Below are 17,908 nucleotides of genomic sequence, written 5' to 3' on the forward strand. Positions count from 1 at the left end.
TGGACAGGCATATGCTATAGAATCACGTATCAAATAGGGCACTACTGAAACACACAGAAGGGATTTGTATTCCAGTTTGTATCAGTATTGTAGGCTTTTTGGAGGTGATATGTAATTTGATACCCAAAGGATAAGGACAAAGTATGACAGAAAGAGGAAAGAAGTACATGCAAACAGCTAGAAGTAATGAAGAATACTTGTGGAATTATAAGTGGTTCAGTGTGGCTAGAGTCTAGAGCCAAGAAGCAGAGCACACTAAGTGATAAAAGAGATAAAACTGAATAAAGAAAATGCCAAGAATCAAATTGGTTTGGGTATTTTTAGTTCATGCTAAGGAATTTGGAATTTTCCTTAGGGCAAAGCATAAAGCAATGACTAAGTAAGTGACAGGAGATTTAAAATGAGACTTATCATGTGATAGTTAATGAACTACAATTGCCTGACTAAGTGTTACTTAGATGAGGCCAGGATTTTGTTACAAACCTGTTCTTTTATAAGAACAATTTCAGTGTGCAGATTGACAGTTTCATAAGTTTCATAGGGATGGCAGAAGTGAAGAAGAAAGTGTTGAGTAAAAAAGAGTTACATGAACTTGTTGAAAATTTTAAAAGCTATGGAACACAAATAAGTGAGGAATAAGTATATTCTTCATTAGCAATGTCTACAATTTACATCTTTCACTCAAAGTATATTAGAAAATAATATTTAATGTAGAATCTATTAAACAAAGGAAAGGGATGCCATTTGCAATTTATAGTTTATTTCATAAATAAATTAATCTAAATGAAATGAATTTTGTCCACATACCTTCTTTTAGTTCTCTAGTTATACTTTTTTCCAACTTCTGCTGCATCTGAAATAAGTTAAACAGTATTTATAATGTTTAAGCTAAATAGGAGACATTATTATGAGAATGTTATATCACTTAGAAACATGTGGCCTAATTTAAATAAGGCTTTTAGAAACTAGATCTAACTTGAGAATTACTTTACAAAAATTACAAATTAAACAAAATTCCTATTTTCAGTATTAAGTAATAGAGAATTTATATGTACAATTTATATGTATTTAATCTGATGAAAAATATAAATAATATTGGCCAATTAAGTATATATATATATCATTTAAGAAGGATGTTTTTTTTTCCAAAAAAATTTACCCATTTTATTTATACACTGCAATCGCTCTACAATTTATGATATTATATAGAAAAAACTGAAAATACACATTATTTTGTAAAACCAAAGACAAACACTGAACCCAAAGATAAACTTTTTACACAAGAGACTCTTTTCCTGAATTAGTATTGAATCTTAAATATCTATTTCTTTTGTTAAAATGATTATTTTACATATTCCCTAAGTACATCTGCATTACAAACAGCTCAGTAACTTTCAGAAACTGTTTCTAGAGGCTTGTTGTAAAAGGAAGCACACAACCAGAAAACAGAAAAAGCAAAAAAAAAAAGTTTAAATTGTGCACAATACTTAGCATATCAAACACGTTTTAAAAAGTAGGCATTACTTTTTACATTGCAATAACAAGGATTCAAAATGGAAATACTAACAGTACATATAATGTATTGCTATATGTAATGAGATTATTTTTCAAGCTGAACTGAAATCACACATTATATAAAGTTTAGTAATAGCCATGTAGGCATGTTGCACCATCCATCAGTTAAAAAAAAAAAAAATCAAATAGGAAGCTGGCTTGGGCCATTCCTTACACTGAGAGGCAATTTCATTTCCTATTCCCAAACTCAACTAGTGGATTTCTGTATAACATTGCTGAATAAAACATACATTAGGGCTGGGGATGTGGCTCAAGCGGTAGCGCGCTCGCCTGGCATGCGTGTGGCCCGGGTTCGATCCTCAGCACCACATGCAAACAAGAATGCTGTGTCCGCCGAGAACTAAAAAATAAATATTAAAATTCTCTCTCTCTCTCTTAAAAAAAAAAAACATACATTAGTGTGTCTGCCTGGCTAAAGGCAGTCAAGCTTAGCCTTTGTAGTGGAGGATGGATGAATGAGAACTGTTTAAAATGGAATTATTTCTGGGGTTGGCATTTAGCTGAAAAATCCTCTCTTGGGAGCTTTTAAAAACTCCAGAGTTATCAAGTGTCCTGATGAGCCTCTATGGCTATATTTAATCCTTTCCCACTTGCTCTCTCACTAGGAAGGAGAGAAGCTGGAATTGCAAATTCTGAGAGAGGATTTAAAAGCCTTAAGCTGGTTTGAGGTCAGGCCATGGTGACCCAGGCAAGCTGCTTACTACATTCATGGGGGGCTTTCCCATGCTGCCAGGGCCAGCTATGTTAAGCTTCAGGGACAGAATCTAAAGCCACATCTAGCACTTACACATTCAGCAAACACAGGTGGATTTTTAACTCGGTAAATCTGAAATGTCATTTTGCAGACTAAGACTGCAAATCTCTAAGATTTTAAAAGCCACACATTGCTAGTAAGGTGATTACGGTAATGACACAAACTCTTGGATGTTTTCTTTTCCCATGGAGTTAAGACTTCTAAGAAGGATGCTGTTTTATTAACAAAAAGGTTAATCAATTTAATTCATATCTTATACTGAAAGCATGACTTTGTGATTCTAAGCAACTCTGCCCTTTATAAAATTTCTCATTTTTTTACTCTAATGGATTTTTCATTTCCATTCTCTACTTTTATAAAATCAAAACTTTAATATATGTTTTATGCTATTAATTTTTCTGCAAAGAATCTTAAACAAATAAATAAAGTGGTATTATTTGTTATCTAAAAATTCCACTGACAAATGATTTAAAACATTATACTATTTGGATTATGAACAAACTTTTTTTGTTAATATGGATGCAAAGATTTCAGAAAATTTGCTTGAAAAAAAGGATAAATATGTTAGAGTCAGTTTTCAAAGTTAACTTTTCATTGACTCATGACTTTCTACATTTGGAAACAAAGAAAAAATATACAGCTCTTCAAATGTAACTTTTATTTCTTTTCAGAAATTAGGGTCAATTTTTTAAAACATTGATTTGTTATAGTTATCTACTTAACTACAAAATGTGTAGGGATACTTCAAACTATTTTGCAGGTGTCCAAATCTAGAATGTTCTTAAATATTTTTGTAGAAAAGCTATTCTCTTACGAGTGCTCTAAACAGGGCCTAACATAGATACTGAACATAACAAATATGATGATAATGTGATATCTAAAACCTTCAGGAATTTTAGGTGGGATGACAAATTGTTTTGATTGACAGGTTTCCTAATATCTTAAGCCACTGTTTTTGCTAACATTTCTGTGACAGCAGCATTACAGACAAGTTTTGTACAAATAACTCAATACTGGATGAAAGGAGAAGCCTTTATTGAAAGAATCATATTACTATTAATAAACACTATGTCAAATGTAAAATATATTTTTATAAGACTTGAATTAAGCAACTACTAATGTTGTGTTATTATCTTTTCACCCAAAAGTTCTTCTATTATAATTAACTATAGGTAATAGATTTTATTATGTCTTTATATCTCACCCACAAATATCTGCATAATACAAAAATTTTGCTTTCAAAAGATATGTTTTATACTGAAGAAATCCCCTTTTCTCTTTTTCCTTCCATTTTTTTTTCTTCCCCTTTTGGTGCAGGGGATTAAATTCAAGGCATTATGTTAAATATGCATTCTATTTCTTAGCTGTACCTTCAGCCCTGTACTCAATATATGAATTTTCTCTCTAGAGAATACTTGTGATATAACAAATTTTAAGTGGCAGTCAGTTTTTCCTCCGAACTCTTAAAGAGCACCTGGTAGAAGTAGTACCCTCTTTTCTGGATATGGAGTGGGCTCTCCCTCCATAAATTCCCTCCCAGGTTTTCACTGACCTTTGAATACTTTATACCATTAATGACAGCTAAGGGCAACTGCTCTTTGGGAATGAGATACAATGAAGAAAGGAAAGCTGAGAGGGAAAAAGACTCAGAACACCGTGAGGGAGGGGGCTGCTCTGGAGATGGTCACCTGAAAGCATACTTAAAGAGGTCCAGTGTGCTGAAGACTTCAATTTTGTGCTGGCTGGTGAGAGGATGGGGTAGTTTAGGTCACAAGTTAAATTTGACAAATGTTAAATAACTTAAAAAGTGCCTTTCAGTAGTGTATGATGGTGAACACCTGTAATCCCAGTGGCTCAGGAGGCTGAGGCAGGAGGATCGCAAGTTCAAAGCCAGCCTCAGCAACGTAGTGAGACCCTGTCTCAAAATAAAAAATGAAAAATGGGCTGAGGCTGTGCATCAGGGGTTAAGTGTCCTGGGTTCATTCCCCTGTACCACAAAAAACAAACAAATAAACAAAACAAGAAACAAAGCCTTTCATTTAATTCTAACTTTCCTATTAAATCATAGTTTCCTCATATTTCCCTTAGTAGAAATTCAGAACTGTTGTATTCAGTTGAATGGTTTTATAGAGTTCCACAGATTATGGAAGGAAAAAACAAACAAGAAATGTATCTTGGTGACACTAATCACTGTCGTATTTTTAGATAAGGGTACTTCAAATGCTTGTTTTTTATTTTTATTTTTTGGTGGAATGGAATTGAATCCAGAGCCTCACACATGCTAGGCAAATGCTCTATCACTGAACTATATCCCCAGCCTTTTTCCTAAAAATTTTGTTTTAATAGAGGGTTTTTTCTAAGTTACCCAGGCTGTCTTGGAACTTGCAATCCTACCTCAGCCACCCAATAGCTGAAATTACAGGTGTGCACAACTACACTCAATAGCAAAGTCTTTTGAAATTCACAAGGTAAAATAGCTGGCCTAAATATGCCATCTCTTTAAGAGATATGTCTGCCCACAATAATGTGAAATCAGGTCTTCTGTCATCTCTGCAGGTAGCCTGCTTCCAGAATAGATGTAAAATATTTGTTTCTTCTACTTACAACTTTGTATGTAAGCATCTCATCTGTAATGAAGCATCAGAAGACCACTATACTGCCTATCTAAGCCACAATCACCCATTAGTTGTTATGTGTTAGGAATAAAGTTAGTGTGTTGATCTCCCTCTGCTGGACTCCTATATTCTGAACTGAGATGGGGAGGAAGAGTGTTATTTGCTGCCTATCACACAACAGCCCATGAAAGATGACTATTGACTTAGACTAATATTTTCTTCTTTTTGTATTCTTATTGTATATATTTCAAAACAATCCCCATTTTACACAGGGGAAAGGTTAAAAGTAAGATTTTAGAGTTAGAGTAATACAGTGAAATCAACAGTAGAAAAGGACAATAAAAATAAATGTTTATTTATTTAAGAGAATTTATTGACAGGCTCCTATTAAATGGTACTTGAGCTTACATGTTAGAAAATAATGTTTCATTCTCTTTTTGAGACCACTTTTATAAATATACATAGTACTATGTACATACACACCTTCCACCATTAATATATTTTTAGTAACATTTTTTAAAAATTAAATTTTGACATCATTCTCTCAAGGAGCACTCAAATGTTATAAAAATATCCACTCAAATATAATGAAAACAGTTGTTTATGTTTTAAACCACTGCAATTCACTATCAAATTATAAATAGGGTAATATATACAGAAAATAACACTTGTATTTTGTCCCTTTGTTAATTGGGAAACTGAAAAATGAAGTACAGAGCCATACATATATTGTAAAGAAAAATAAATGAAAGGAGAAAATTAGAAGAAGTTGAAAGATTATCTGAATTTTCTAAAAGATTAAATGGCATCTGGCTTAATAGATAAAATGAAATGAGGACTGTAATTATATAACATTTAGCTGGTATAATAAACAAGTTTATTTAACTCTGTCTTCACAGTAATAAGCATAACTATATGAGTGTGATTAGAGTTACAATTCTGAGCAGACAGGCATTTCCTTGGTGATGAAAACAGGTCTATATTTATTTGGGAAGACATATGACCCCCCAAAGTCTGTGGAGATACAATGGTCCCTCATGTAAAAAGTTAAAAGTTTCAGGAATATTGTTTTGGTTTTGATGTATTTAGACCGTCACATTGAGAATAAGAATTGATAAAATTAAATGGACATTTGAGAAGTAGAGTCATGCTTAAATAAGTCACTTCAAATTTTGAAGTTTTAGTAATACACCAAAAATCCCAAACCAATCAATGGGCTGGGGATGTGGCTCAGTGTTAGGAGCACTTGCCTATCTCTACCATCATGGGGCACTGGGGAAACTTCCCTATTTAAAATATTTACTGAATTACTACTGTGTGTCACACACTGTATTAGGAAGTAAGTTTTATCTTCTATCAAATGGGAATACATTTTTAAGATTTCACTTATCAGGGCAGGGTATATAATTTAGTGTACTGTGTGTGCTTAGCACCCATGAAGCCCTGGATTCAATCCCTGGCACCCAAAACAAAACAAAAAAGATTTCAGTTATCAGAAAAGAATTCTACATACCAAGAAATCTAAGTAGTGACATATCTGTTGTTTAGGCCAAAACTTTGCATTTTTATTTTTATTTTTATTTTTAGTTGGAGATGGACACAATATATTTATTTATTTTTATGTGGTGCTGAGGATCAAACCCCAACTCTACCACTGAGTTACATCTCCAGTCCCAAGCTCTGCAGTTTTAAATAATAAAAATGAGTAAAAACAAATAAAACTATGTGTTTGTTCTATAGAACAACATCTAAGACTTATATTAGAATGCAAAAACTAAAAGTAAAAATTAGCAAAACATATGTAGTAATTGTAACTACAATGGTGCTAAGTGTCAAGGCTAAATTTCATATAATGTAGTAGATAAAATAAGAACTAAATGATAAGAACATGGAGAAAACTCGATCAACAACCAGTACTACTGAAATCATAGAACAGAGCAATAATATAACAATTTTATTTAAAGTTAGGAAAAAATGTTATGAGATAGAACTTTATAAGAGGAATGGTCCAAAATATTAAAAACTTGGAAATAAGCAAGTTGGGTAAAAAGGTTTAGTTATTAATGCTAGTTTTAACATTTTCTTTCTGGAATCATATAAGTCTTTATGTCCGTTGTTTTATTATACCTCATTAAAAAACCTACCATTTCGATGGATGTGGTGGCACATTCCTGTAATCCCAGCAAATAGGGAGTCTAAGACAGGAAGATTGCAAATTCAAGGCCAACCTCAGCAACTTAGTAAGACCCTGTCTCAAAATTAAAAACAAAAAGGGCTGGAGAGGTAGCTCAGTGAGTTGTGCCCTTAGTTTCAACTTCTGGTAAAAAAAAAAAAAAAAAAAAAAAGAAAAACCCAAACAAGACAAAACAAAACCCAAACCCAAACCAAAAAAACAATAAATATCCTACCATTTTCTATCAGTTTAGATGGTATGTTAACACCTTTTGTAATATTATTTATTTTTTATTTTCCTAACAGGAAAAGTAAAATTCCTTGCAACTATAGAAGGGAACTTCTTTCTTTAAAAAATTTGTAAATGATAATTTTATAAGACCTGTCAAAGGGGGATGGGTTGTAGCTCAGTAGTAGAGTACTTGCCTAGCACATGTGAGACACTGGGTTCAATCCTCAGCACTAAATAAAAGTAAATAAATAAAATAAATTTATTTTTTAAAAAACCTTTCAAGGCATTCATTCTTCAGTAGCTATACAGACATGTATTTGTATCTTGATAGGAGAGTGCTTTTCAATATCTACTATGAATTGGCATGTTCCACAAAGAAATAATGTATACCTTGAAACTGCTAGATTAAATTAAAAATAAATTATTCTTCAACATGTCCAGAAATACTAAAACAAAACAAAACCTGCTGCTTTCATCTAGAAAAATTTGGGAAAAAACTTTTTCCCAAATCATCTTCTTCATTGCAACTACATTTACACTACATTTACCATTCTCATGTAAAATGATATATTTTTTGATTTTTTCTATAAAATAATTAGAACATTTTATATTTGAATCATGCTTAATAATTTATTTAAGTATTTAATGTTAATTCTCTTTTTGCAGGTAGTATTCCAATTTCATACCTCTGAGGTACTAGACCCTCATCCTCATTTTTTTTTCCATAAAAAATATAAAACTAAGCTAATAAAATGATGAAACAAGACTCTTGGTATCACTGCCATCTTAGTCATCAATCATTCAAATGAAGGCAAGATAGACACAGGTGAACTTCATTTAAAATTTCAAATATTGCTTAATTGATCTATTTAAAAACTATTATAATAGCAATAAATAGTATGCAGCAATAGCATATTTTACTATATTTGAGATAAAGATCCTAGTAATTAAGAATATATTCTTATTTGTGAAAATGGCAAAAATTGTAACTTAAAAACAAATTAATCTTTTTTTTGCAGGTTTGATCTTTAAAAAGTTATATTAGATTTCTTTAAATTATAAACATTTATATGTGGTTTAGTTTGTGGATGTCAATCATTCACTTATGATTAGAGGTAGAAAACTTGGGATGGTGCATGAAAACTTAAAATTTCTTAGAGTTTAAAAGATGAAAATTTCTTAGAAAGTAAGCCAAACCATCTCAAAGTATATGCTGAGTTATAAGCAGAAATATTCATTTTCTAAAATCTAATTTAAAGGCAGCTTTTCAAAAAAGTTGAATCAATTCATTTAATGAATAAAGTTAACAAATGAGTATCTCTTGAAAATGAACAACAGAAACTTTAAAAAAAATCTTAAATTTATTTTATTAACACAGATTACTGTCAACTTCACTTAACACACATTAAACAACTCTGTATTTTACCAAATTAAAAAGAAAATTATAACAGAAATCTGAGACCAAACGGGGAAAAAAAACATAACTAACCTCAGCTAAGTAGTTCTCCATGCTCTTATTTGAAGGCTTTGGGTTAGAAGTAGGAACCACTAAGTTTTCTCTTGGAAAATAACTTCTGTTGAGTACCAAACTATTATTAAGACTTCCAACACAAGAGCACTCTACGACAGGCCTTGGACTAACAGTGCTGACTAAAGATCTGTTCTGTTTTTCCACAAGAAGTTGAGTATTGACATCCTCTAGTTTTTCATTAGCCCTGTGAAGATTGCAAAAGGAAAATATGTAGTATCTTATATTTCACGAAAGGACTCATAAATGACTTGAATTTTTAAAAACTGACTTTTTAAATTAAAGTGTTTTATACAATTATTGGTTTAAAATTGTTTTAAAGAACAACAAACAAGTAATTCAAAGTAGGAGGGAGAGAAATGGCTATCAATGATGCACAGATAACTCATGGTGCTGTTTTATTTTATTTATTTATTTTTCTTTTTTGCAATTTGTATTTTCTTTTTTTTTTTTTATTGGTTGCATGTTTTAAAGGGCTCTGCTTACAAGATTCTTGAGGATTTCATTAGGAATATTTGTATTTAAAGGGTAACTATGAGAGATGATGGATATGTTAATTTTCTTGGCAATGACAGCCATTTTAGTATGTAAAATAGAACTCATATAGTACTCCTTAAATATAATTAAAAATATGAAACTGAAAAAAAAGCGGGGAATACTGTATTTACTCAACTATTTTAGGGATTTCAAAAACATTTCTCAAAGATATTTGCAAGCATTTGCTTAGACCATCTACTTCACCATTACTTTGAAGAAATTAAACACTTGACATCAACCTTTAGGGGACAGGTGAGACAGCCGGGTTGGTGATTAAAAAGAACTTAAAGCTGCTACTAAGGCAATTAGCTCATATAATAATTTCCAAGGCATCAGAGGAGGGACCGGCCCTTTCTGCCTTCTAAACACCCCCTCACATGACCAAGAACTTGTTTTTAATGACTTTGCAAATTATATTTCTCTCATCACTGTTACTCTTTTCCTATATCACATTTTGTTTTATTTATAGAGAAGAAAAACTTTAAAGAACTTTTTGTTTCTAGATATACTTTAATATATTATAATATCAATCATCAAAATAAGGAAAATTAACTCATTCAGTGGCAGAATGTGCCTGGAGAGTGTTATTCATAGCAATTTACCCTTTGGGTTTATGTCATAATCTCCCCAAATTAGTTAAACTTGTTGATATTTTCATTTAAGGGAATGCTGACAAGTAATCTGATAATAATAAAAATTTCTTAAGACTAATAAATCAGGTTAGCCATATGAGAATATTAAGGGGTTAAAAACCATATAAAACCAAATCAACTAACCAACCAAACAAACAAACAAATGAAGGAAGTAATATAAACTGTCCCAGAAAAAGTTTTACTTTTAAAGGTAATATAAACTGTCCCAGAAAAGTTTTACTTTTAAAGGTAAGTTCATTTACCAGCAATATTTTCCAAAATTAAGTCAATAATTATCTTTCCCATCTTACTGATCTTATGAATCTAACTAAAGATTGTTTTCAGAGACAAATTAATGAACTTAATTTATTCTGTATGATTCTGTTTCAACTTACTTGTTTAGTTTATTCAGTAATGATTTTCTAATTTTAAATTCTTCTACATAGAGTTGTTTATATTTTTCCAGTTCTATTTTATTAGAATCTTCTTGTGTTTTTATTTTAGACAGTTCATATTCCAGGTCTTTAATTCTGAGTTCCATCTGACTTCTTATTGAGGCATTATTACTTTCTCTTAACTGTTCCAAATTTTCCTGAGATGCTGCTTGTGTCTAAAGCAAATTAAAAGAATAATTATAATCCAAACAATTATTGTATATTTATTTCCTTTAGTTCTGAGTCAGTGACTTAGAAATAAATTCCAAATATATGAAAAAATATGCTGGAGTTTAAAATATTTATACCATCAATATCAACTGTATTAATCTAAATTATAAAAAACTGAATCATTTAGAATTTTATTTTTGCACAGTGTTGGGGATGGAACCCAGGGACTCAAACATGCCAGGCAAGTGCTCTACCACTGGGTTACATCCTGAGCCCTGAATCATGTTCATGTTAGTACTTATGTAATCCAATACTATAAAGAATTATAGAATCAATTCAAAATTTAAAAAAATCGAACAATGTAACTTAAGAACAATTCAAAAGTGGTATAATTACTACATCATAATTTTTTCTTTTTCTCCTAATAGTTTTGTTGGCATTAAGAGTCAAAAGATCAGTTTAATTATAATAATGAAAGAAACTGAATTTTTAAAAGGAATATCAGACATAATTTTCCTAAAAAGACCTACAAAACAGAGAAAACAAAATGTATACATTCAAAATATAATTTGCAGTGAAATGAATTAAAGCACATTATAAATTGACCTTTAAAAATAGATTCACTTGTTTTAATTTTTCCACTAAATCCTGTCTTGCTCTGTCTTCAATCTCCTGTTTATACTGTTCTAGTTGACCATGTTCTTCCATATTCTTCTTTTCTATATGACTTTTAAGGTTTACTACTTCTTGTTCTAATTTTTTTTTATTCTTCTCTAGTTTTTCACATTTTTTTTGCATAGTTTTCATGGATAATAGCTCCTGATGAAGAAACTGATTTTTTTTATCCAGATGTAGACATTTTGAAGATGCAGTCTCCAGTTTTGCTGCAAGATCATCAATCTGCATGAATAAAATAATAGCTTTATAATGAAGCAGGCTAAGAAGAGTCTAACACAAAACTAATAACAAATTCTGACATAAAATTGGTTGTGATCAAATATATTATATTCTTAGAATGTGGTTCCTTAAATTACTCAGAAAACCAAAAAGTTAATTAAAACTACCAGGAGCCACAAAAACATAATCTTTACACTCACAATATTTACCACAGAATATTAGCACTTGATCTTAGACTCCAATTTTTAAAAATAATTGTTTCATGTCTTTCCTTCTTTTTTTTTGGGAAAATCTGAAATGATGACTTTATTTTTTGTGTTTCAATATGCATATTTTTATTAGTTACGTACACATGACAGTACAATGATCTTGACAGTTCATATGTTTGAATCAAATGGGGTACAATTTCTCATTTTTCTGATTGTACAGGTTGCAGAATCACATTGGTCATACAGCATGTCTTTCCTTCTTAAAATAATTCCAAGACATCTCTCAGTAGAAAATCTCTTACTTTTTCCCTCCCATCCACACTCCCCATTATATATAAAGTTTTAGGGATAATCATATTGAGTTATATAGATCTACATTAATAGATGGCTTCCAGAACAACACTTTGAAAATAGACGTAAATAATGAAACTTGTAAATTTGGATATGTCATAAGTCTTTCTGAACTGCCAATGTTCTATGTTAATTTGAATTGCATTCCAAGAAGTACTGTTTCTTGGTAAGGAGGACATAAAATTTAGTGAAATAATCCATACATTTTTTTGGGGGGGAGGGGGCAGAAATTACTTAATTCCATAGCATAATCTTGTAGACTGTACCCACATAATCTTGATTCTACCCACATATTGAGGAAGCATACTAAACAAAAAATAACACAAATTTGGTAGGATTTCAGTGGTACTGAGTTGGGAAAAATTAATTTCCTTTAGATACAATGATAAGAGTGGTGGTTTTAGTCTGATGTGGTGGTGCACTCCTGTAATCCCAGTGGCTTGGGAAACTGAGGCAGGAAGATCCTGAGTTCAAAGCAATGGTAAGGCGTTAAGCAAATCAGTGAAGCCCTGTGTCTAAATAAAATGCAAAGTAGGGCTGAAGATGTGGCTGGCTCAGTGGTTGAGTGCCCCTGCGTTCAATTAGGGGTACCAAAAAAAAAAAAAGAGTGGTGATTTAAAAAATATCTATAAATTCTTTGACATTTCTCACATGAAATTTCCTCTCCTGGATATGAATGAGTTGGACTTAATAACTGGCTTTTAGTGAATAGAATATGGTAGACTGCTGTGTGATTTCCAATGCTGGTTTAGAAAATGTGATATAGTTTGTGTAACTTTCTCTAGGGAAGCTTACCTTTAGAATCTACACCATATTGTGAGGAAGCCCAATTTATAGGTGAATCCTCATGTAGGTGGTCTAGTTGATTTACTGTGCTAAAGGCCTAGTTAAAAGCCATATTCAACTGTCAGACATGTGAAAGAACAAGCATGGTTAAACTCCCCAGCTTCAGGTCACCCCAGCTAATTCCAAGTGGAGAAGAAAGGAGAGAGCATCACTGAACCTTGCCTGAACTGCAGATTGTTAGCAAAATAAATGTTTGAGACACTGAATTTTGAGGTGGTTTATTATATACCAATAACTGACCTAGATACTGACACTAAATATGAGTTGCCACTATTAAAAACAGCAGCAAACAAAAATATGTAGAATCAGGAGGTAGGGAGAAGTAGAAAGGACCTAGAAAAAAGAAACAAAAAGAAAAGCCAAAAAGTCTTTCAAAGCGATTATTAGGAAGCCTGATGGCCCCAAAAGAGACTACAGAAAGGGCTTCAAAGCCAATGAAGAAAAAATACTGAAACCTAGAAAGAAGAATCTTGATACATAGCAATTGAAAGTAAAACTGACATGAAAGAAAAGCTAAAGAAAGACTATTAAATAAAGGAATCAAGAATTATTGGGTTCAAATATCTTTTTCCCATTTGTAGTTATCTCCACACATCAAACTGTCAAATAATGCTAAAATAAATGGCCTATGGGATAATATCAAAACTGTAGTGCTACTTGGATCCATGTAAAGATGAATCCAAGAACATGACTGTTAAGTCCCTTTATGAAGACTACAGGAAGACTGAAGGCAGTGCCTCAAAATTCTGTTAAGGATCATTAAGGTACATAAATCTTAAAGAAATTGTCCCAGTATATCTTCACAGGAAGCCCAAGGTGAAAAGCCTGTCACAAAAAGATTTGTCAAAGTGCCTTTTCTAATGGCACCAACCCCAATGAAATTCACAGTAGATTCAAAAGTTCTTAAAACAATGTAGTAGCAAAAACCCTGCTTGCTTGTTTGGACTGAAAGAGACGAGTGAAAATGAAGAGTCCTTTGGACCCTGGAAATTCCTCAGGGAAAAAAAGGCTAAAAAAAACCACTCAGCCCCCATCTGAACCTGATAAAGATGGTAAGATCTTGCACTTTGAGCTTGAAACTAATGCCATAATGACTGAGACTTGTAGCAAGTAGGCGCAATGTAAAAACATTGTGGAAGAAGACAGAGTGTACTAGTTTGAGAACATGGTATTCTTTCACACTTAATTCCATAAAATAGAGAATTTAGGGTTTGACTTGCTTGTAATGACTAGAGTGTGATAAAAATGGTGACACATGACCTTCAACACTAGTTTATAAAGCTATCTCATTCTGCTGACACTTGAAACCCAGTTGTGAGGAAGCTTAGGCAACAAAGAGAGCCTAGGCATACCAGTGTAGATGTTCCAGCTTCCTGTCTCAACTGAAGTTTCTGCTAGTGACCAGCACCAACAACCAAAACCAACCTGACATACTAGTGGGCAAACTTTAGGAAGATTCCAGCCCCCAGTCAATGAACTGTTCCCACTGAAGCTCAGGAGAGCAGAGACAATTTTCCTTGTCAAGTTTGAGAAGGAAATATTGTTTTAAGCCACTAAACTTTGGGTAATTTATTAAGGAACAATAAATACAGAAGATGGATTTAAAATAGAGATAATAATAAATGAAAACTTACATAGTAGAAATTATCTCCTTTAAAGTAGGATCTAATAAACACTGAAGCTAATTTATTAATGACAAACAATGCCAATGGGAAGCAGCAATTAGAAGAAAGACATCAAGGAATAAGTTTTTCTTGGGGCTGGGGATGTGGCTCAAGTGGTAGTGTGCTCGCCTGGCATGCGCGGGGCGCTGGGTTCAATCCTCAGCACCACATAAAAATAAAATAAAGATGTTGTGTCCACCGAAAACTAAAAAATAAATATTAAAAAATTCTCTCTAAAAAGTTTCCTTTAATTGCAAATTCTTATAGAATTTTCCCTAAAGTTAGGGAATATGGAAGAATGGGAAGCAAGGAGACATGATTTGAAGTATAATAGTTGAAAAACAACTAGAAATATTTGGTTTTAATAATCAAAATCAGATGTTTTATCTGATTTAAATTAGTGGATTCCAAAAGAGAGAGGCAGCTTTGAGTATTTAGTAATTTAGTATTAAATTGTCATTTTTCTTTCCTCAGGGGCAATAAAACAAATGTACTATCTTTTGAATATAAAGAAATTGAATATAACTTCTACTTTATCTTATTTCAAGTTTGTTTATATAAAGAAGATCATCTCATCTTTGTTGTGCTATATGCTTCTGCATATCAAAGTGGCTTTGAAATCTTGAAATTCATATTACTTCTTTATTATTTGTCTTTGATAAATTGCCTGAGCATTACCTGACTTTTAATTGCTGTACTGCTGAAAAATTCTTCCTTGTATGGGAAAATTCAATAATTCATAGGTGATTTGATAAATTATGAGTTAATAAAACAATGGTATAAATAGGAGACCGAATCAGCAGATCTTATGACGAAAATTTGACAGAAATGGGAACCAAGAGGGAAGCTCTGGGTAAGAATTTCTAAAGGACTGAATGTAGAAAAGGAAAGGTATGGACTCATCTTTGCAAGCATGACTTCCCATCATGTCATGAAGTCAACAAGGCACAAATTTCTTCAAGCAGCAAAAAGTTTCCACAGGAGCAAATTTAAATACATTCTGCAACATGGATCTTTTTTCAATTCAATTCCACTCATATGTACACAACCAAGAGAAATGAAAACATTTGCAAACACAATAACTTTTACATGCATGCCCATAGCAGCTTTATTAATAAAAGCCCAAAGTAGAATAACTGAGAGGTCCATCAGTTGATGAATGGATAAACAAAATGTATGGTATATTCATATAGAAGGATATTACTCAGCATTAAAAGAAATTAAGTACTGATACAACAAGAATGAACCTTGAAAACATTAAGTAAAAGAAGCAGTCATAAAAGAAATTAGACCACATATTGTATGACTCCATTGACATGAAATGTCTACAAGAGGCAAATCTATAGACATGCAATAGTTTGGTGATTCCATAAGTGGGGAAGGGGATGGGTGATAGTTTCTTTTTAGGTTGATAAAAATGTTCTAAAATTATGGTGATGATTGCACAAACATGCCAAAAGATTCCATCTGTGTGGTTTAAATAGCTAGATTTTATGGTATTTTTTTTTTAAAGAGTGTGTGAGAGAGAGAGAGAGAGGGAGAGAGAGAATTTTTTAATATTTATTTTTTAGTTTTCGGCGGACACAACATCTTTGTTTGTATGTGGTGTTGAGGAACGAACTCAGGCCGCATGCATGCCAGGTGAGCGCGCTACCGCTTGAGCCACATCCCCAGCCCATGGTATGTTAATATTATCCCAACAAATGCATATATGAGTTTGTTGGGATGAACCCAATTACTATGTATAAAGATCTAATAAAAAATTCTCAATGAAAGAAAGAAAAAACTGATTTGGTACTCATGATTTGGGGTCATATAATAGTTTACTGCTTGATTTTAGGTTATTAGCCAGGGTTTAAGACATCATAAAATCAACATTATGCTCTTTTAATAGAAAAATCATACAAAAAAGTCTACAAAATTAAAAAAATCTTCATTTCACTGTGCAAAGTATTTTAAAGTTTATATTTCCCCAAATAAGCTTGATTTTTCCCAAAACTGATTAAAATTACCTTGTATATAAGCATATTAATTGGAATATCCATTTCAAATGAACTGTTTTTTAAATCTTCATGGAAACTAAACTCCCCATTTTCATACTTATTTAACTTTGTTTTTGTCATTTTTAAAAGTTTCTTAAACCTGAAAGAATGTAGAGAATGGGTAGAAGTTTTTAAAGAGTAAATATTTAATAATTATTATATATTAACAATAATATTCTAGCAAAATCATTAGATAATGTTTTATCACAGAAAAGAAACAGCTATAAATTATGATCTGCTCTCATCTGTTTTAACCCAACATTATTTGAAAGCATTCTAATGAAATTAGCATCTTAGATAAATATGAAGAAAAATTTTATGATATGTAAGGCAGACAAAGTGTTAATACAAATTCTTATAATTATCAATATGCATTTTATTGTTAATATAAAAATAACTTATTGTTAAATATTAGTTTTAGCTCAGAGATCAGTAATTAAGGTAAAAAAGACATGTTTTAAGGGGATACAAAAATACACTTTGGACTCTGTTGATCATGATCTACATAAGAAGAAAACAGGACAGTGGGTATAGCTCAGCGATAAGCGTGTGCTTAGCGTGTGAGAGGCCCTGGGTTCAATCCCAACAAAATATAGCAAAATAAAACAAAAACAAAATATCAAAGAAATCATTTAGAACAGAAAGAGGAAAAAAATCTTTGAAGTCTGAACTGAGGGAAAATAAAACTACAACAACAAAAACCAGGCAGAGTTTTATAAGATATCAACAGATAATGGGTAAAGGATATTACTCAGCATAAAAAGAAATTAAGTACTGATACAACAAAGATGAACCTTGAAAACATGTTAAGTAAAAGAAGCAAGTCATAAAAGAAATTAGACTTTTAAAAAAAATGTAGCAGGGTGTGGTGCATGCCTGTAATCCCATCAGCTCAGAAGGCTGAGGCAGGAGGATCGAAAGTTCAAAACCAGCCTCAGCAATTTAGCAAGGCCCTAACTTAGCTAGACTCTGTCTCTAAATAAAATATAAAAAGGGCAGGGGACGTGGCTCAGTGGTTAAGTCCCTGATAGGTTCATTCCCGTACAAAAAAGAGAGTTTTTTGCTAGGCTTTGTGTCAGAAAATGCAAGAGATGCAAAACCATAAAAATAGATAGTTAACGAGAAAAAAAATATTGACTAGAATCAGAGAATAAATTCAATTTCTAAGCAAATAAATAAAAAAGCAGTCATAGAAGTGGCTGTAAAGATAGAGAAAAACATTGTCCTTTCCCCATCACCCCCTGCCTCT

The 17,908-nt window shown here is 32.0% G+C and overlaps 1 protein-coding gene across 3 annotated transcripts in view; it reads right to left on the bottom strand.

Moving 5' to 3' along the window:
* LOC114102455 (ankyrin repeat domain-containing protein 26) overlaps nt 1–17,908 on the bottom strand; it is a 117,792-nt gene that overhangs the window by 1,435 nt on the left and 98,449 nt on the right. For 2 of the 3 annotated variants that reach the window (XM_071611307.1, XM_071611305.1), the window contains 5 exons: nt 16,630–16,759; nt 11,257–11,550; nt 10,441–10,655; nt 8,838–9,063; nt 808–853 (listed from right to left, as the gene is read on the bottom strand). In XM_071611307.1, coding sequence (XP_071467408.1) covers nt 808–853; nt 8,838–9,063; nt 10,441–10,655; nt 11,257–11,550; nt 16,630–16,759 — 911 coding nt within the window. Of the gene's footprint in view, nt 1–807; nt 854–7,088; nt 7,193–8,837; nt 9,064–10,440; nt 10,656–11,256; nt 11,551–16,629; nt 16,760–17,908 lie in introns of all 3 variants that reach the window. The other variant, XM_071611306.1, reaches the window with a different exon arrangement.

Source organism: Marmota flaviventris, chromosome 4, assembly GCF_047511675.1.
Source record: "Marmota flaviventris isolate mMarFla1 chromosome 4, mMarFla1.hap1, whole genome shotgun sequence".
Classification (NCBI taxonomy): Eukaryota; Metazoa; Chordata; class Mammalia; order Rodentia; family Sciuridae; genus Marmota; species Marmota flaviventris.